At 40.3% G+C, this 21148-nt stretch overlaps 1 protein-coding gene and 1 long non-coding RNA gene across 2 annotated transcripts in view; both read right to left on the bottom strand.

The window, feature by feature from the left end:
• Nucleotides 1-1419: 1419 nt before the first annotated feature.
• On the bottom strand, nucleotides 1420-7086 carry LOC127536525 (uncharacterized). Its single transcript, XR_007945552.1, has 3 exons — nucleotides 5319-7086; nucleotides 3840-3981; nucleotides 1420-3366 (listed from the first exon to the last, which is right to left on the bottom strand). It is a non-coding gene; the product is annotated as an uncharacterized LOC127536525 (long non-coding RNA).
• A 257-nt stretch (nucleotides 7087-7343) lies between these two features.
• The window catches only part of galnt1 (UDP-N-acetyl-alpha-D-galactosamine:polypeptide N-acetylgalactosaminyltransferase 1), a 73116-nt gene continuing 59311 nt past the window's right edge, over nucleotides 7344-21148 (bottom strand). Inside the window, exons 9-14 of the mRNA XM_022192984.2 lie at nucleotides 20853-20970; nucleotides 20338-20518; nucleotides 14983-15122; nucleotides 13018-13116; nucleotides 12692-12826; nucleotides 7344-10540 (exon numbers count right to left, since the gene is read on the bottom strand). Of these exons, the coding sequence (XP_022048676.1) occupies nucleotides 10394-10540; nucleotides 12692-12826; nucleotides 13018-13116; nucleotides 14983-15122; nucleotides 20338-20518; nucleotides 20853-20970 (820 nt within the window). The 3' untranslated portion in view covers nucleotides 7344-10393. The remainder of the gene's footprint in view (nucleotides 10541-12691; nucleotides 12827-13017; nucleotides 13117-14982; nucleotides 15123-20337; nucleotides 20519-20852; nucleotides 20971-21148) is intronic.

Raw genomic sequence — 21148 nt, 5'->3', positions numbered from 1 at the left:
ATCACTAATTTGGTCCAAAAAAACGCCATGGTATATGTCGAAAAAAAATGCCATTTTTTTCAAGATGTCATAGAAACATGCCATATGATGAAATAATGTAGACTGTGAAAAACACTATGGTAAGGTTCTCTTTAGAAAAAAAAATCATCATGAATTTTGTCCAAAAAAAACGCCATAGTATGTCGAAAAAAAATGCCATTTTTTCAAGATGTCATAGAAACATGTATGATTAAATAATGTAAAGTACATTGTGAAAAACACTATGGTAAGGTTTTCTTTGAAAAAAAAAATCATCATGAATTTCGTCCAAAAAAAAACTCCATAGTATGTCGAAAAAAAATGCCATTTTTTCAAGATGTCATAAAAGCATGCCATATGATGAAATAATGTAAGGTCGGGCGTGAAAAACACTATAGAGCAGTGTTCTTTGATAAAAAGATCATCACTAATTTGGTCCAAAAAAACGCCATGGTATATGTCGAAAAAAAATGCCATTTTTTCAAGGTGTCATAGAAACATGCCATATGATGAAATAATGTAGACTGTGACAAACACTATAGAGCAGTTTTCTTTGAAAAAAAATCATCATGTATTTTGTCCAAAAAAAAACACCATAGTATAGTATGTCGGAAAAAAATGCCATTTTTTCAAGATGTCATAGAAACATGCCATATGATGAAATAATGTAAGGTAGGCCGTGAAAAACACTATGTTAAGGTTTTCTTTGAAAAAAAAATCATCATGAATTTTATCCAAAAAAATGCTGTCGAAAAAAAATGCCATTTTTTCAACATGTCGTAAAAACATGCCATATGATGAAATAATGTAAGGTAGGCCGTGAAAATCCCTATAGAGCAGTTTTCTTTGATAAAAAAATCATCATGAATTTTGTCCAAAAAAAATGCCATCGTATAGTATGTCGAAAAAAATGGCATTTTTTCAAGATGTCATAGAAACATGCCATATGATGAAATAATGTAAAGTACATTGTGAAAAACACTATGGTAAGGTTTTCTTTGAAAAAAAAAAATCATCATGAATTTCGTCCAAAAAAAACGCCATAGTATGTCGAAAAAAAATGCCATTTTTTCAAGATGTCATAGAAACATGTATGATTAAATAATGTAAAGTACATTGTGAAAAACACTATGGTAAGGTTTTCTTTGAAAAAAAAAATCATCATGAATTTCGTCCAAAAAAAAACTCCATAGTATGTCGAAAAAAAATGCCACTTTTTCAAGATGGCATAAAAACATGCCATATAATGAAATAATGTAAGGTCGGGCGTGAAAAACACTATAGAGCAGTGTTCTTTGATAAAAAGATCATCACTAATTTGGTCCAAAAAAACGCCATGGTATATGTCGAAAAAAAATGCCATTTTTTCAAGATGTCATAGAAACATGCCATATGATGAAATAATGTAAGGTAGGCTGTGAAAAACACTATGGTAAGGTTTTCTTTGAAAAAAAATCATCATGAATTTTGTCCAAAAAAACGCCATATAAAAACCTTAAAAAAATGGGTATTAGAACACCAAAATGTCAAAAACCTGGATATGAACATGCCAAAAAAAGTTGAAAGCCCACAGATTCACATATCAAAATGTCAAAAACCTGGCTACTAACCCACCAAAGCCTCAAAAACCTGGAACACTGAAAACTGAAAGAAAAAAACTTTTCCCTGGACGAAGACAAGTGAAAACTTTCCTCTGTGTTTGTGAGCTGAGTCAGTCGGTGTCATCTGTTCTGCAAAGGCTTTACAGATTGTCGATGTGTCAGCGAAGCTCGGGACAGATGGACAGAATAAATACGAAATCCACGGATCCACCGTGGCTGCTGTTGACGCCAGGATTCATTTTTCCATTCCGGCTTCCAGCAAACACACCGACTGATCTGATCACGGGTGATGTGCTCTTAATATTATATTAAAATCAGCCAACATGTGTTTTAGAAATTTTAGAAAACGGGTAAGAGAAGTAGTTCAGATCAACAGAACATAAGGGATTTTCAAATTGAAAAGGATTATTTGATGTACAAACAACATTCTCCCAAAATATTGGATATTTATGGCAGCAGACTGAAGTGTTTTGACAATAAGGGACTGTGGGTAAAATATATGCAGCGAGAAAAATATCCTGAGATACAGACTTTTAAGCTCATTATTCAACATTTTTAATTAACATTTTTTGAACAACATACTATACTATGACACTGGATAGAAGTGTACCAACAGATGAAAAACCTAGACATAAATGTACAAATGCATAAAAAACCTAGATAGTAGTGTACCAATACATGAAAATCCTGGATATTAGCATAACAAAGCATCATGAATCTTGATATTACTGTACTAAGACTTTAAAACCTGGATATTAGTCTATTAAAAAAGCAAAAACCTGGATATTAACATACTAGAACATCAAAAACCTGGATATGAATGTACCAAAACATCAAGAACCTTAATGTTATTGTACCAAAACTTTAAAACCTGGATATTAGTTTCATAAAAAAAGCAACCTGGATAGTAACATACCAAACATAAACCCCAGACATTAACAAGATAAAACATTAAAAAAAAAAACTTGGATAAAAATGTACCAATACATGAAAATCCTGGCTATTAGCATAACAAAGCATGAAGAACCCTGATATTCTTGTCCCAGGACTTTAACACCTGGATATTACCAGATTAGAACACCATAAACTTCGATATTAAAGTACCAAACCATAAAAATCTCAATATTAACATACAAAAACATCAAAAAACCTGGATAGCAATGTAACAATACATGAAAATCCTGGATATTAGCATAAAAAACATCAAGAACCTTGACATTATTGTACCAAGACTTTAAAACCTGCATGTTAGTCTAATAAAAAAGCAAAAACCTGGATTTTGTTATATCAAAACATAAAAATCTGAACATTAACATACAAACGCATAAAAAAACTTGAATATTAACGTACCAAAACATAAACAAAACTAGATATTAACAAGCCAAGATGTTGAGTCTAAAGTCTTCATAATAAAGTACAAGTTTCTTCACAAACAAGCTTCATCATAAAAGAATAAAACATGTAAATTCCATGGACCCATGTGTCGGTTAATAAGTTCATTCTGTTGCTCTGAAAGAACTTCAATATTCCGTCTTTTCTCTGAGCTTCCCTCCGGGCCGCTCGTCTGATTCGGCTCTGATCCGTTTCTTCACATCAAAGCCTCCACACAGTTCCTCTTCAAGTCTTCCTGAGATCACACGCCTCCAAATCTGCTTAACCGCACTTCATTTGCACCGAGGAACTGAGCGAGATGTCTCCTGGAAGACCTTCCTCAGCTCCGTGCAGCAGGTTAATCTCCAGCGAGGACCTGAGGGAAGCAGAGGAACTGGATCAGGAGGATCATTCTGAGATTCCTGCTTTTATAGAACGTCAAAAAGAAGCTACTTTGAGGAGTCGGAAGCTTCGTTTTTGGCCTTAATGGAGAGAAAACTTCAACTAGAATGGTTGTAATTTGAAGCCGCGTTGGTCTGAACGCTCTCCAGCATCTTATTTTACCGCACAGATGCTTCCGGAGAACAAATGCAGAGGCTTCGGCATGTTTTATTAGAGGTGTGTATGCAAAACACCGTTGTCTAATGCGTCTTCCTGATGGCTCTCGGTGGGCCTAATTCTGACCGATGAATAATTCAGCAGATCAAGTCGAGGAGTTTGAATAATCCACTGAGCACAGAACACAGTCTGCGGTCTATTACCTCCACACCGGACCGCCGTGTTTATTAAAAGAACAGAAGAACCGGCCCGTTTCCCCAGCAGACTTATCTTGTTCCGGCTGCCGCTCACCTCTGCAGCAGCAGTGAGGGGAGATAACGGAGGTTTATCTCTGCAGCAGCACAGCTCACCCTCTGAGATCCTCTGGTTTCCATGTGGAGTCACTCTTCTTCAGCTTTTCTGTGACAAGCTCTTCAAGTAGTCCTGCAACAGACTTCACAGTTAAAAAGCACTAATTAGTTTGAGTAAGGTTTCAAGACCTTCAGTAAGGTTTGAGAAGCGTGATATCTTTAGAAAATTATATATTGACACCAGAAGCTACTATAACACAATCAGTTATTGGATTTTTAGCTTGCTTAGCTGGGTTGTGCAGTTTCCATCAGGAGAAAATCGAATCTAAGCTTGAAATCGTCACATTTGATCAAAATCTCGTCATTCGACATGTTGCATTCAAATATTCAAAGAAATAAAATGTTTGTGTGAAACAAATTCTATAAAAACAAAAACAAAAGAAGTCTGCACTTCCAAAACTGTGAAGCTATAAATGACTCAGTTGTGACCAACAGTCAATTGACAAAAAAAAAAAAAAAAAAGTTTTCGGCTGAACTGCAGGATGTGTTTACACGGAGCGGATAGGAAACATGTCAGCAGTAAAATATCAGGAGCCAGTATTTGTTGTTGGTAACACAAGTTATTTTTTTTCCCTATTTTTATGATTAGTAGCATTACAACTGTGTCATGCTGCCCACAGGACATTTGTGAGTTCTTCATCATGGTTGTTCTGTTTCCATAGAGGTGCAGAACTTTTCATAGCAGTGAAAAATGAACCCACACTGATTAAAATGTGACCGGACACAACAAATACCCAGAAACATCCAAATATTCAAAACAGCACAAATATACGACATGTTGTCCCTTTGGGGTGTGAACTACACCATTACACTCAACTGTTGGTGCAAATGGTTCCCAATAGTTATGTCAACTCTTATTTTTCATTTACAAAACTCAAACTGTCAAATGAAAACTTCAATATGGACAAGAGCAATAATAAAATTGTAGGAGTTGCAGGACCCCAAAAACACCCAGGACCTGCTTGAGGTTCAGAGTTAATAAAATATTCTCTACATTATCCGCTATCTCTGGTGTGTCCCTATGTTGTTGTGTCCATTTTAACCAGATCTTGACAAATAGAGGTTCCTCCATTGATGTTATTTTCTTAGGCTTGTTGTTTGGTGTCTTTGGAGTCATTGATTAAATGGTTTGGTCCAGCTGACTTTTAGTTTTGGTGCTAGGTTTGTTGTGGTCGTTGGTCTTGTTCTGACCTGGGTTTTTTTTTTTTTTTTAGGATGCACTCACCTCTTCTTGATCTTTAAAAGAATTGTTGATTGCCATCCAGTGTTGGACTTTTATAGGTTGTTCAGAAAGTGTTTGTTTCTGTTGTTTCTCTTTTAGGTTGTGGTGTCAAAACTACAGAGTTTCTAAAATATCCAGTTCAGTGGACAAAACAGTTCTTCAAAAAAACATTTCATTATTAAGACGGTATCGACTTACATGTCTGTTCTGTTCTTTTACACCGTCTTCATCAGCAGATAGACTTTGCTCAGGGTGCACCTTCAAGGTTTCTTGTCCATGACCTTCCAAACAGCAGCTGGTACAACACAAACACAAACTCAAGGTCCACTTACTGACACGTGGAGCTTTGCTCTGTTTCACTCAGAAAGAAGCTGGATGTTAAAGGAACCCTGTGGAGTTTGGTTTAGAGCCAGAGAGGACAGGTGTGTCCTTGGGCAAAGATGCACGAGTCTTCAACTCGTCAACAAAAGGCAGTAGAGAAACAAACTGCAACACAGTAAACAGCACGATTCAAAAATCTAATTACTAAAAGCTTTATGAGGAAGGAAAGTGTCTTCCTTTTTTTTTTTAAAGATTGGAGGATTAGGATTTATTGTTCCAACACAGCATCTCTACAACGTGGACGTCATTAAATGACCAAGAGTGTTGGAAATTATAATTTATACGGCCCAGAAATCTCACGTCAGTAACGAGAGGCTCCATAGTTTGCATCGCCATATATTTACAACGCTGAGAGTTGATGAAATGGTCGATGCTGCTTGAGAAATGCTGTCCCACTCTTCCTGAAGGACTGGGTGAAGTTGGACATTTCAGAGGAATGGGATCATGTTGTCAGACATCCAGATGTTTGACATGTCTGGAGAAACGTTTCCAGCTGTTAGACAAGGACAATACAAATTCATGTTGTCTTGTGAAACAGGACAAGATGGTGGCGAATGAACAGGATAACAATGGGAACAACGGGTGTGAGGATTTCATCTTGAAATCGTTGGGGATTGAGATTGCCATCGATGAAATGAAGACATCTTTTTCTGCAGCATACCTCTGGACAGCTGAAAATAAGATTCAAAAATGGAAGGGGCCATCCTCTGTCTTACCAGCGTCCATCCAATGTGAGTAGTCGACCACTGGACCTGATTCGGACGCCATTCTGCTCTTAGACTGAGGTCTAAGTAAGAACATGGCAAACGAACTTCCCTCAGAAGATTCTTCACGTTAAGCAGATATTCTCTGGCTGCTCAAACCAACAACTTCAACATCTCTGCAGCTGAACGCAAACAAAATTGGCAGATGGACGAACCAGGTGTAACGAACCAGATGCGATGAACCTGGCCTTCGAGGTTTCTCCAGACATGCTTGACATGTCCTTACACAAGGACAAAGCAAAATCTGGAGACATGAAGGTTCATGTTGCCTTGTGAAACATCAAATGACGGTGGCGAATGAACTGGATAACAATGGATGTGAGGATTTCATCTCAAAATCGTTTGACATCGAGATCGCCATCGATGAAATGGAGATGTCTTCTTTGTCTATAGCATACGTCCACCTCTGGAAATAAGACATGGCAAATGAACTTCCTCCAGAAGATTGCTCAGCATGACCAGACGTTCTCTGGTTACTCAAACCAACGACTTCATCAACATCTCAGCAGCCAAACAAATTTCGCAGATGGATGAGCCAGATGTGACGAACCTGGGCTTAATCTTTTAACCGAAACGCAGCATCCAGCACTTGGCAGCTCGTTTTCGCCTTTTTCTTGTCATCTCTGGCATCATGTCAGCTGGAAAAAAAAAGCTGCATTTTAAGATGGATTTTAACAGTCACTGGCTGAAGGAGTGTCTGTGTGCTGGTCACACTGTCTGATCTTTGTCCTTTTCTGCCACACCTGACCAGAATGTTGAATCACTCAGACCTCAAGAACTTGTCACAACTCAAAACTTTTGTCTAAAAGGTAAAAAAAAAAAAAAAAAGTTTTCTAACCAAAACAAAAGAAATTTCTATCTTTGGTTTTGTTTGGTTTCTCTGTTTAAAATTGAACTTTTTCTCCGATTTAGATAAGAACATTTGCTTGGTGCGCTAACATCTTTGTTCAGTGGTATTTTAAATGTTCAAATGTCAGCACATCATAAAATAAACAAGCTAAAATCATAAAGAACGTCTTGCTACAGAGTTAATAAAAGAAAATGTCAAGTTCATGCAGAAATCACCACTCTCCTGGAATAGTTCTGTAAACTTTTTCACCTTTATTTTCTACATTTGGATCAGCTCAGTGTGGAAGCCTGGACATGTCAGTTACTTTCAAGCCCCGTCGCCCACCTCCCCCCCCCCCCCCAAAAAAAAAAAAACCCCAAACAAAACAACAAAATAAACCCAGAACAAGCAATACACTCCCTTTGTCTCACAATAAAAAAACAAACAAAAAAACGCTCACACCTTCACCAGTCACTCGCTCAGACATGAAAAGTCCTCTCACTACCACGTCCACCACGAAGATGAACCAATGACGTGTCCTATGTGTAAACCCTCCCTCCACTGGAGGAAGACAAAATGTTTCTGAAGCCTCGTGCCCTGACTCGCAGCGACAGGAGTGATACAAAAAGAAGGAAAGCATGGTGGTTGAAATGAGGACGACAGCCGTCTGTCGATCTCTCGCCAAGATATGAATAGTGAAATACTGCCGGTGAGCTTGTACAAGTGAGATATGTAGTTCTGGATTAAGATATGTCATCTGCTGCTGCTGCTGTGCTCTCTGTAAATCCACAGTTCGACCCTTTCGCTCCGTTTGGCTCTCTACGGTTAATATTCGGTCCCTGATTAGTTGTCCTAAATAAAAACACCTCAGCGATGCTACTATGATATCCTTCCCTACTGTAGATATGTCCACAGGAGAGTGCGGACCCTCGGCTCTGTGTAGAAAACAACAGCTGCTAAAGGAGAAAGCAGGGATGTGCAGCCGCTCTATGCTACAGGCTGTCGGGCGAAGAGGGTCATTCCATGTAAAATCAAATCTGAGCGCCTCAGATTCGGCTGATTTTTTACGTACAATAATTTTGGCAGATTTAACAAACCCATGCAAAATTTTACCTTCATCCTATGATTAGTTTTTACAGTTACAGTTTCTAAGTACATAGAGGTGCCTCAAAAATGTTGGTTTTTGAGTTTGTGTTACTTTTTTGAGCCCTCATAACTTCATAAATACACAAAAAAAGCACATTTCAGCTCTGCTAGAAAATGCAACTAAATCAACTCCACCCCCACTTCAGGTTTTATAATCTAAAGACAAAAGCTGTTTTTTGTTCAGCGTGATTTCTTCCATAACTGACGGTAAACACAGCGTCTCGGGATGTTAATAAAAAAATGATTTAATCTGCATTATCAATAATAGATTAATACTGAATGTCCTTAAAACACAGACAAATGAAAAGCACATTGGTTATATTAGCCTCTCATTCATAGAAGCACTTATTTAAAAAAAGGAGCTCTGGCTGGAAGTCATTAATCGCCACAGAAGTCTCTGTCATGGTGCCCCTTGCAAGCTAGACCCCCACAATGCACTCTGCCTTCCAAAACAACAGCATTAAACACTTTCCTCATCCCTCATTCAGCTAATCTATTCTTAATCTGTTAAATTACCAATTGAAATTAATTAACAGTTAATCATAATTATTAAAATTCCAAACAATTTCAAGAGCAAAGCTGCATCAGTTTAACATCATGGAGTTGTAGAAACAAGCGATAGAGCTCTGAATGGTTTTTTTTGTTAATTCACTGGGAAAAAAGGTGGAAAAAGCGCATTTTGGATAAACTTTCCAAGAACGTTTCACCGCGTGGGACGATTCAAAACAAGTTAAAACAAATGAAAGGTCTCATTTTTAACTACATTTTGATACCACAGCCATCTTTTAGTCATGATTTCTCCTGTGGTATTATAAGTTTGAGTTATCTGCATGAAGAAAAACAGAAAAGTTTAAATAGCATGACATTTCCAACGACCTCAATGTGCTTGAAGGGGCTGTAACTTGGAAAATATTTGCAGAATGAAGGTAAAACTTTGCACGTCTTCAACAAATCTACTTAAGTTGTTGCACATATAATATCAGCAGATTTTGAAGGGGGTTTGGTTTGATTTTCTATGCAATGACCCAGGACTCTGCTTGCTGTAGGGAGCTGATGGACGACTGATTGACGCGTTCACACCCACTCATACATCCACACACTCCACTGGAGGAAAGAAGCCCTTGGAGTGTATTTTTCTTAAAGAGGTCATTGAGAAGAAGATATGACAAAATGGATTTAAGTAGCAGGCCAGAGGGCGACCTTTTTTTCCTATATGTATAGAGCATGTGTAGTGCCTTATGGGAGAGCTCCCTACGGTTGAACACTACATCAGGCAGTGAACATCAGTTTATATATGCGTGTTTGTATGCATGTGTGTGAGTTAGCTTCATGTTAAACTTCTTTTTAAAGACAACAGACAGACAGACTAGGGTTACTGAAACAGTAGAAACAGACAAGCCATGTAAAAACTGGACATAGAAATCTCAAGATATCACAAACATCGTATTTCTCTATCTCTAGATCTCTGCTGATGGCAGACGTCGGGTCCGTTTTTTTCGTGTTTTTTTTGTTTTAAGTGTGCTGTCTCTTGGATATTTCCTCAGCGTGGAGGCTTCAGTCTGTCAGATGAAATGCTAAGGAGCAACACCAGAGGGAGACAAACACTGCTGCAAGACTGTAGGAGGGGCTCACACGCTCACACATGCATCCTTCTTCATTTTCAAAACCCTTTACAAAAATTAAATAAAAAAAAAGAAGAAGAAGAAGAAATCAACAAAAGGAATCGAGCCCCCTTTTTCTCAAAGCATACATTCATCTCAGGAGTACACACACACACACAAATAAGTGCACACACTCTTTCAGAAGAGGCAAGTCAGTAAACGTTAAAGTGATGAGTTGAGGGGAAGCCGGTCTCGTGTTCGAGTCACTCTCCGCGGGTTAAAATCTCCTTTTAAAAAGACAAACAAAAGTGAAACAAGAGCCGTGGTCTCGCAGAGGGAGTCTTTCCTCTCGTCCGAGGAGGCTCGAACTCGCTCCTCCCTCTGCTTTCTGACAGAGGTAGTACCGTCCAGTCCGTCCTCCTCGTTTCCCCAATCCCCTCGTGGGAAGTCTTTCGCTTTGTCCCGCCGCCGCTCAACAAAACGTCCCCCCGACTGCTCGCTGTGGGCCGCTGTGTGTGTGAGTGTGTGCGTTTGTGAGTGTGCAGAGTGTGGTCAGAAGACCTCCGGTAGTGTGACGTTGCGCAGCAGCCACTGTTGGGATCTCGAGTGCGAACAGTCTCTGACGCTGGGCACCTGGCTGTCCTCCTCGCTGGCCTTGTCCAGACACTGGTTGCTGTTGACGTGGACCAGAGTCAGCTTCTGCACCGCCGGGAGACACAAACAAACAAAGCGTGTGTCGGTGAGAAATGGGATGCAAACTGGTTTGTTTGGCTTTACAGGAGCAAGTAAATAAATATTTATTCAACCCTCTCAACCCCAGGCAGTTTGTGGCCGGCTGTTTGGCTCCTGCCATATTGACATTTCAATTTGACAGTGTGAGCATTGCAAGTGTGCACATTAGATATTGTTTAAAACGTCCAAATGAAGAGTAAGAGCAGACATAACTGGGTCTTAAAGTGGCAGTGACACCTACACAAGCAGCTGTGTGCAACTGCTGACAAACCTGGCAACCCAAAAGCGACAGTAAGTCATATATTTGCTGCTCCTGTTACATTTTTACTCACTGTGGGCTCATGTTTTTTACTGCAATATAAAATCCTGCACCTCTACGGAAACAGCACAACTATGACTAGAAGAAGAGAGAACTTAAATATTTCCTATGTGCATCATGACACAGTTATAATGCCATGAACAGTCACAAAACTGAAACGTAAAGATGAATTTCTTAAAGTAATTATTTTACAAATATAGAAAAAACAGAAAAAGGTGATTCTAGATAATATAAATATTTAATATGTCCTTTTTTATAACCTCTACAAACCGCATTTTTCCTTTTATTCTGCACATCAACTGTAGAAAGACGTCTCACCGCGCTGAAAGCATCTTCCAACAACTTGTTCCTCTGTTTACTGTTTTTCAGCCATGCAGCATTTTGCATGTTTCTTCATTTTGTTGAAGAGTGCAGAATTATTATTTTTTTGCAGAATGTGGAGCTGTTAACGTTTTGCAAATGCTTAAATAAGACTACCGATGAGGTGATTTGATGAAATGTCACAATATTAATCTTCGTTTTTTCTTCTGAAAACTGTAAATCTCACATGATATGTTGAAACTTGAAAACCCAACAATGATTTACGTTTTGACGGTTTCTAGTGAAATATTAGTTTTTTTTATTTTAAGATAGCACGTTATTTCCTCTTACAAAAAGACGCTGACCATTTTCCTTTTACAGTGAGCATGGCTCTGAATATGCATCCTAAAATATAAAGTGAACAGTAAAGAAGTAAGCCCCATGAATTCCCAACACAAACCAAGCGTGACAACACACGCTTCAAAACTGGCTGTCGTTTCCGTTAGCTGATTATTTATAGTCTGCAGTTTCGGGGTGATATATCCAAACTGACATATTGCCCAACTCAACCACAGCATACCTAACGCTGCGAGCCAAAGCTACACTGAGCCTCACAATTAAAGCTTGCAAAAAGAAAGACGGAGAAATTAGAAGTTGCAAATCATGTGAGGACATCTTTGGAATATTTAACCCTGTGGAGCCTGAGCAGCTTTGAAAGGCATCTTTAACAAAACGTCAAAACTGCACCCACTTATCAGAGAACAAACTGTTAAAACAGAAGAAATGGTTTGATTTTCAATATTCTGAAAGATTCGTTGAACTATGGAGGATACATTCAGCATGGCCAAACATCTTTCTACAGTTGATGTGCTGAGGCTTTGAAAGAAGTTTGCACAGGTTCTATAAAATGTAGATAAAATATCTACAGCATGTGAAATCGCTGTGAAATGAATAATTGACGAAACTCCAATTTATTTTTAATGATATGTGGCATTATAACTTTGTCATATGACACAAAAGACATTTCTGAATTCTCTTTACTGCTAGTCATGGTTGTGCTGTTTTTATGGAAGAGCAGGACTTTATATTGGAGTGAAAAATGGGTCCACAGTGAGGAAAAATGTGACAGAAACAAAGAGTCAGAAGCTTTGTGCGGTCAAGAAAGTTAACAAATTTAAGTTTTTTGGTTGAAAACTGACAAACTTGTATCCTTTTGTGCACAATTCATTGAAATTTTTAATGTTTTAATTTCATAAGCTTAACAATATTCAGTTTTCTATTGGAATATATGAAATTCCACATTAAAACAAAAATAATGAGCCTTCATAATGTCACAGTAATGAAACCCAAAAATACTCACATTGAGGAAGGTGGAATCAGAGAGAAACACACTCCAACCACTTTTGATGAACAAAATAGCTCATAAATAACTAAACAGGGAATAAATCAAGTGATCACTGCAGCTCAACATGCATATTCTCATCGTTTCTTCCACTCACCACAGGATCGTACTCCCAGAGCTGGTTGCCTTTGAGGTGATGGCACTTGAGCATCATGACGGGTCCGTTAAGTTTGGACACGTCTAGACACAAGTCGTCCGTCCTGATCTCTTTGTTGGCCGTGTAGGAGAAAACCTGCAGAGAGATTGTAGATTTTAAAACAAATATTTTCCATCTTTCTCCTCCTGAACTTCTTTTCTTGTACTTCTGTTTCAGGACTGCTACCAGGAATGATCACACTCTTACTGGACTGTACATGTACCTGAATTCTTCTTTTGTTTCAGTAGTTATTTCCTTTAATGTCGTTTTTTTTTACACTCTGTTACCTGGTTGCCACCCATGCCGTGGCAGTTGAAGATGCCGACCTTCTCGTTCTCCTTGCGGGCCATGTTGTCCAGGCACTGGTTGGTCTCCACGTTGCGAATCTGAGCCAAAAAACGCAGAAAACATATTTAGCAATACCACTACCTGAACACAAAAGCACAATGTTACGGCCACCAGTATTGGTGTGCCGTTTGATTTCTGAGGTGGTGTCTTTTTAGGGCCTGTTGTGTGGGGAAAATTACAAGTGTGGGTTCAGCTGTGGCTGTCCCCGAGACTCTTCAACACCAGCTGTCAGCCATTCCACCTAATGGCTATGGAGATGACGACCTGCACTGCAGCCCTGTTCGCCTTCAGACCTTCCTGATCGGGCCACCCCTCCAGCTCCCGTCTGCCTCTATCCAACCAGATGCAGCCAGCACCACACCTGCAGACTATATAACTGCCACCAAGTTACTAGTCGGGGTGGCTAGTATTTATGACCAGTCCACCCTGGTGCCTCTGTGTATTGTTGTTCTGTGTGGTCCTTCGGTTTGTAAGCCCTTGTGGTGGGTGCTACAGACAGATTCGACCTTCTGTGGGCGGCTGTGGATTTGGTGTGGAGCCCTAAGTCTCAGTGGAGACTGAGGCTCCAATTCGCAGTGTGAAGAAGTAAGTTGTGTTTGGCTAGGGAGTTCAGTTGTTTAGTTTTGGGTTTAGATAATTTGGGAACTCTGTTAGCCTTCGTTTTGTTTTATTCCGTTCTTTGATTTAGCAACACTCACCAGTTTTGTGTTCATTGTCACTTTTATGTTCCTTTTGCCACTAAGCAATAAATCCCTTAACCTAAACCAATAACATCTGGTTATTCTGTTGCGTCCAGCCAACCCCTAGAGGTTGGATCGTAACACACAACTTTTGGTACAGAAGCCCTTTTCAGACTTAGGAACATTGCTGGCTTTATCAGTCTGTTAAAGTTCTGTCATTTGGTTACTTTTACCTTAACATTCCTCACAGCTTCACTGTGACATAAACTCAATGAATAAAAATAGTGTGACCTGCATCCTGTCCCCACGTCAGGGTTAGTTCATAACTTCCTGTTGCAATCTTCTTTCTTTGTAGACACTCGTGGATCCTACTGCTGTCAAATGCTGCTGGTGTTCGATTAACAGAGGAAATAGTATGAAACAACTGGAAGCAACAAACTAAACTGTCATTCTGGATGTGCCAGCTCACTTCAGCTCCTGATAATTAATTCAGATCTCCATTACAGCTCCTCACGGCTTCATTTAGACATACTCCCCACAAGAAAGATAGTGTAACTTGTTCCTTTCCTTTCCTAGATCATAGGAAAGGAACGGGGACATTTCATAAACTTAGAGGAAATAGTCCTAAACAGCAGGAAGCAACAAACATCAGATCCTGCAAATGTATTGCAGGGGTAAAAAACATCCAAGATTACATTAATTATTGGTGAGAATCTTTAATCTAAGCTTCTAGTGTCTGTTTTCAGAGCAGTAGATTTTACTATTTTAGCCTAATAGATGAGAGCAAGGAGATGCAAAGAACCTTGAAAAGACACAAAGGGTAGAAATCTCTGGCTTAATCTGTAACTGTGTTGCATTTTGAAAGCTTTTTATATCATCTATTGTGTCAAATCTGCATCTTCAAAAGATGTCGGGTAAATGTTTTGTTGGAGAAGCAGCAGTGACTGTCAGTGACCAAAACTGCCTCAGAAGCAGCAAATATTGGTGCTATAATACGGCAAAAGTTCTCCCTAAATCACTTCACACAACTCAAAGTACGGTTGCCTGCAGTTCGGACTTGTGCTGTGGTGAAAGTGATATGGAAACGTCCGATCTTGTAACATTTAATGTCTGAAAATGAGCACCGACACGTTCAGTTTCTGTCGGATCAACAGAAAGAAGTGAATGTCTGAAAGCGGCTGGATAGATTCAGTGAATAATAGTGTGATATGGGAGTGAGCACACCTCTCCCAGGGAGTAGTAGTGCCTGGGGATCTGTGAGTCGGGGTAGACGTTCTCCAAGTACCAGCTGAAGGGTTTACATTGAAGCTTTTGTCTCAGGCCAGTGCGAGACGTGATGTCACCGTAGTCCACCTTGGTCACACCTGGACACACAAACGCACAACAGGTTAGTCACTGTGACACACCGCCTGCCTTCACACAGCCCCGCGTTCGTCGAGAAGCTGTTAAATTCATTTTCCATTTAAGCTTTATTTATTAAAGATGTCAAGACTGAGCAGAACCGCACATTGATCTGATGCAGAGACTGAAACCACAGCGCTGCAGGACTCGCTTGGCTAATGGTCGAGTACTTGAAGAATCCTTCAGTGAAGCTCAGGAGCTACTCCAACATAAAGCTATTTATTGAGCATCAAATTGTCAGACAAAGCGCCGCATGCTGCTTTACAGAAGGCAGGCTTGAATCCACGACTAAAAGTTCCAGTAAAGCCAGGCCAGTCCTGCAGATAATCCACTTCCTCATTGCCAGTAATGCTGTCTGTTCCCTCAATATGTTCTAAACGCTCAGCACTAAGTGTTCGCTTTGTTCATGTCAGGCTCCATCTCTTCTTTCTGGTTTGGTTTTTAACACTATGAGCTTGAGGCTATTTTCAAGATAATTTCACTACCTTTGCTTTTAATCCAACTTTCTTTATTAATTTTCAGCATGATATACATCTTGACAGTTGTAAAATTATATTCAAAGAGAATTACATGTCTTTATAACATCAACTCCCCCCCACCCTACCACCTTACCTTTGCTTTTAAGCTGGTATCATGGTTATTAAAAGAAGTAGCCTCACATGCTGTATCTTGTTTTGTTCAGAACAACCTGAGCTAACCAGAGCTTCCATCATCTGACATGACAATAGTTGCAGATTTTATATATTAGCCTGAATACCAAGGGAAAAAAACATAAAATGCCATCAGGAGAGATATGGTTTCATAATAATGTACAGGAGATTGTCTGGAATCCGTGAATAACAAAACCATGGTGCTGGGATACTGTGTGACTCAGAAAATAGGGAAAATGTGCTTAGTACAATTCTACAGTTCCATTTAATGTTAATATTTTATCCAAAGCGACATACATCTGAGAGTAGATATAACAAGCAAGGATCTAGTCAGTAGAAAACAACCTGGATAAGTGTCATAAAAAGTGCTTAATGTAAATAAATGACATTTTCTTACTTAAAGGGGAACTTCGGTTTTTTTCTACCTGGGGTCTGTTTCCATTTGTCATTTCATACATGTGAGTGATGGAGAAATGAATTTTCAACATAGCTCCAGTATTTAGCCAGGCAGGCAGCTTAGCAGCTCAGCTAGCGAAAAGTATGGGGCAACTTGCCCCCCCCCCGTGTCAAAGTCCGCCCTAACGTGCTTTTTTCCCCACACTGACCGGCTCGGATAGTCTCAACGAGTGTCCCACAACATACGAGAGATGAGAAGTGAATGAAAACCTCCACATTACTTGGCGAGATTTGGATACAGACCACAACAAAGAGCGATCGCCAGGTAATGTGGAGGTTTTCGTTCACTTCTCATCTCTCGTATGTTGTGGGACACTCATTGAGACTATCTGAGCCGGTCAGTGTGGGGCAAAAGCACGTTAGGACAGACTTTGACACGGGGGGGCAAGTTGCCCCATACTTTTCGCTAGCTGAGCTGCTAGCTGAGCTGCTAAGCTGCCTGCCTGGCTAAATACTGGAGCTATGTCAAAAATTCACTTCTCCATCACTCACATGCATAAAATGACATATGAAAACAGACCCCAGGTTGAAAAAAACCGAAGTTCCCCTTTAAGTGTTCACATCTAGAGAGAAATTTGTGTGTAGATGGACGCAGAGCTCTATGCAGGTTGTAACTACAATTAAATTTGATATAAATTCAAAATTACTACCTAGAATTGTTGGAAAAGCCAAGTTAGGTAATTTTACTTGATATGTGCAACATCTCACTGTAATAATACTTCAAAAGCAACTCAGCTAACAAGTAGAAACATAAATCTGAATGCAAAGTTCTTCTGTTTAGCTTTAAGAGTTAAATTTCTTGTCATTCTGTGTCAAACCTGAGTTAAGAGTCTGAGTCCTGATGGGCTCACACAGTCCGTCACTCTTCAAAGCTGGGAACACATGTCTACATTTATGAGGAGGTCTTGTGACCTGACACCACCACAGAGATCAGATTACACGAGGCATAATGTTACTTACAGAATCCACTTACACCTAGTTCAAGCAGCTAACTGTGTGTTGTAGCAGTACATTATGTTGATGGTTTTATGGTTAAGATTTTCAACAGCACAGATGCTCAACTTACTGAAGTAAAGCAGTTTATTGTTCTTAAATTAAGCTCATAAACTCATGTCACAGAATAAACTGTGTATGAGACAAACTGTCTTTACTACAGCTGCTTTAATGAAGAAACGCTGCATCAACGCGTCTTTTGAAAGACCACCTTCACACAACTTTTGTCATGTTGGTATAATCACACGTTAAAACCACAAATACCATCACATTCTGACCAGTCAGCACAACTACAATAGCAGCAGCAAACCTGCTGATCCCAGCACTGTGCAGGAGAACTGATCTAATTAGGGCCTCTAAATATTAGCTGATGTTTGTCAGACCGCTGCAGAGGAGCGTCTCATTTTAATCCAGCCTGTATGTTAAACAAAACGGTGAACAAGTAGTTCAGAGGCTGTTTGTTTGACGTGTGCAGGAAGCGTGTCACGGTCACGTCACAATATTTATAAAAAAGGAGCCGTTTTAGATGTTTTTTTGTGATTACTGGTAGGTGCACATTTGTGATTTATCCATGGAGGTGAAACTGGAACAAAGCGTAAACATCGCATTAGGGTGATAAGAGGAGAAACAGCAGTTTGTACAGCATAAAACTCCTGTTCCGTTCTGGAAAGCCACAACCCATCGTCTTAAGACCCAATCAGGATGTAATCATATCAACAGTTAAACCAGCTCCTCTTTTTTTTATTTCTGCTAGGTTGACATCGTTTCTGCTTTGCTCATAACCTTGCCAGCAAGTTGATTTCTCGCGATATTTGTGAGTTCACAAATCTCTCAAGAAACCATCTTGCTCCGCTCCCGCCTTCACTTTTCGTACAGCACCAAGTTGGCACGGGCCAATCACGCAGCAGTGTTCGTGTGTGGGGCGGGACATCCGGGTGTGAAGACGACACCAAGCGCCAGTAGATCAAAACAAACATGGCAATGGAGGACAACGATCGTGTAGATGCTGCTATTAAGTCAGTTTTAGCTGAATCTCCTATTGCTTCTTTGAAGTAAGAACAACGAGAGGCGGTTTGCGCATTTCTGGATGGTAAAGATGTTTGTGCTTTTTTACCTACGGGTTTTGGTAAGAGTTTAATCTACCAATTGGCTCCGCTCGTTGTGAAGATCCCGCGATTGGCTAAAAACAAACCTGTCAGAGGCGGGACATACTGTTGCATTGTCCAATCCGTGCCTCTTTCCTCCGAACGGATTTACATGGAGCGGTCCCAGATTGATATTGTGGAGTACTATCAAGTACTACACAATTATCAATCTGGCTATTGCCAGGTTACTTTGCTCAGGGTGACCTTGGTTTCAGCTCATGAGTGCAGACGAAGAGAGGGCATGCACTTCCGGTTCAAACGCCTCATATGGGCTCCATGGGCTTCTGGTGGGTTTCCACAGGATTATTTAGTGTTGACATGTTAGGTTTTCCAATCTTATCCTTGGTTGTTCTAAAATCTGATTCCCACATCCTATTCATGCCACAGTTTCCAAAATCAGACAAGGAGAGCAAGAAACATGGTCTTTCTACTTCTTGAATTTTCACATGGGTGTGCACTGTGATTTTCTACCCCCAAAGTTGAAATGTTAAGGCAGAATTCTACTGTAGCATGCTGAAATTTACCACAAACAATCTGAACTGTAGCGTAGTAGCATGTAAGGGTTCCAATACGTTCTGTGCCCGGTCACAGCTCGACGATTTTTGGCCAAGAACACAACCGTCGCTGTCCATCCGTCCTGCTCACCAGATTTATCTCCCCGTGACTTCTTCCTCCTCCATGAAATGAAATTCAAGCTGTAGGGTTTCAGCTGATCATATCTGGTAATTCAATTCAATTTTATTTATAATTACAGGTCAAACTGTCTCAAGATGCTTTACAGAACCCATATGCCTGAACCCCCAGAGCAAGCCCAGAGGCTACAGTGGTAAGAAAAAAAACTCCCTTTTAATGGGAAGAAACCTTGAGCTGGACCCGGCTCTTTACATAGAGGACTCAACCTGCCTGCTCCCACCTCTCAGTGAGTTCGAGAAGCATGTGGTTTTCACCCAGCCAATCAGTGAAGATCATTATGTTACAGCACACTATGTCGTGGCATTTGACCAACCAGCAGAGGCCGGGAACGTATCAAACTTTCTCTTTACTCCAAAGTTGGAAAAAAGACGAACTTGCGGCTCGGTCCTCTTCCGTATTTGTGGTCGAAACGTCAAAACTAAGCGTGATCAGATGACGAAACTCAAACATTTTATGGTTGAGTAGTTGTGCTTAGTGATGATTTATGCATTTCTTGGGAGTCTTTTTTTTAAAAACCACCAACGGGCAAAGAACCATATATGGTAACCTCACTGACCTTCAACTTCAGCATGAAAATTAAATATTTAGAAAAATGTCACAAAAGTAAAAAAAATTGTATGTCCTCCAATAACACTCTTGAATTGTCAAAGCATTTTATTAAGTGCGCTTTAAAGGGTTAACACGGTTTACATGGTGTTGAGCGTGCTTACATAACAGCCTCACAGATGTTGCAGGAGCTCTGGGAGCAGAGTATCGCTGCACGAGCAGACTAGTTCAACAGCAACGTTTAGATCTGGTACACTTTGTATTCTCTATGGACACAGTTTGAGCTTTTTTGCACCTTCTATTATATTATAAAACTGATTAGATACTGGATTGGCAGCACTGCGGCTGAAAGTTAGCGTTACTAAAGAGTTCTAAGAGCCGCTTCGCATCTAAAAATACTTTTCAATTAGGGAGTTTTACTTTACTTTAGGTTGTCTCTCCATTGCCAGCTTGTGTTTGTGTGTATGTATGTGTGTGTTCGAGCAACTTTGCATGTATGTGCTCATGTGTGGAGGTTAATCTCTGTGGCAGGTGTGATCTCGCCATTAACCCGGCGACAGTGTGATATTGCAGTGGTGATCCAACAGCGCAGCACGGGGAGGCGGCGAGTAATTTCACGCTACGAAGCCCCTATTAACCTGCATGAACACGCGCGCAAACACACATATATTCGCAGACACACACACACAACTCACCAGGAGAGATGATATAGAAGAAGTTTTTAAATTCATCCATCCAGACTTCTGCCAGCCGTCGGTTGTTTTTGTTGATGATCTGCCCCGTTCCGCCGGGAAACGTGTAGGGCGTCGCCTTTCTGAACACGTGGCCCACATGGGAGCACGTGACGATCTCTAGAGTCCCGCCACACTGCCAGATCTGTGGAGAACAAGCCTCGTCAACGCCAGCATACGGTAAACCTCGTGGAATAAACACACAGCAAGGTCTGGACACTGAGCGATCAAAGGCTGTCCGACTAGCGTGATGGATGAAGCAGACCAGTCCTGTCTGTGTTGTGACAGCCTAAATTACTTTGATTGAAAGCCAGCGAGGACGACGCCTGACAAAGTATCAGTCGAGTCAACAACTTAGTCAGAGAAGTCAACCTCCAAAGTGCAACATCTGTGTGCGTTTGTGAACCCGAGCAGAAACTCCTGAATGCCTGCCAGTGCATGGAAGAATACAGTCATGTCAGCTGGCGGTGTTCACTCACTCTGAAAGAGATTTCCAGGTTCTCTCCACCCCAGATGTCCATGCCTGCGTCATACGTGCCGATCTTCTGAAAATAATCCCTGTCTATGGAGAACAAGCCGCCTGCCATGGTGGGAGTCCTGCAAAGGGAGAGCAGAGGAAATTAAATCGCTGGACCCTACAGCTTCTAAAAGCATGTTTAGTTTTAAAAATTGCCCAAAATTATACTATTTTTCAAAGCAAGAAGCCGTAACGACAGATTTCACAACGGTCCTTGAAGTAATCCACTGGGAAAATTAACCTAATCCAAGTTTAAAG

Source organism: Acanthochromis polyacanthus, chromosome 12, assembly GCF_021347895.1.
Source record: "Acanthochromis polyacanthus isolate Apoly-LR-REF ecotype Palm Island chromosome 12, KAUST_Apoly_ChrSc, whole genome shotgun sequence".
NCBI lineage: Eukaryota > Metazoa > Chordata > Actinopteri > Pomacentridae > Acanthochromis > Acanthochromis polyacanthus.
This window is presented reverse-complemented; position numbering and strand designations above follow the sequence as displayed.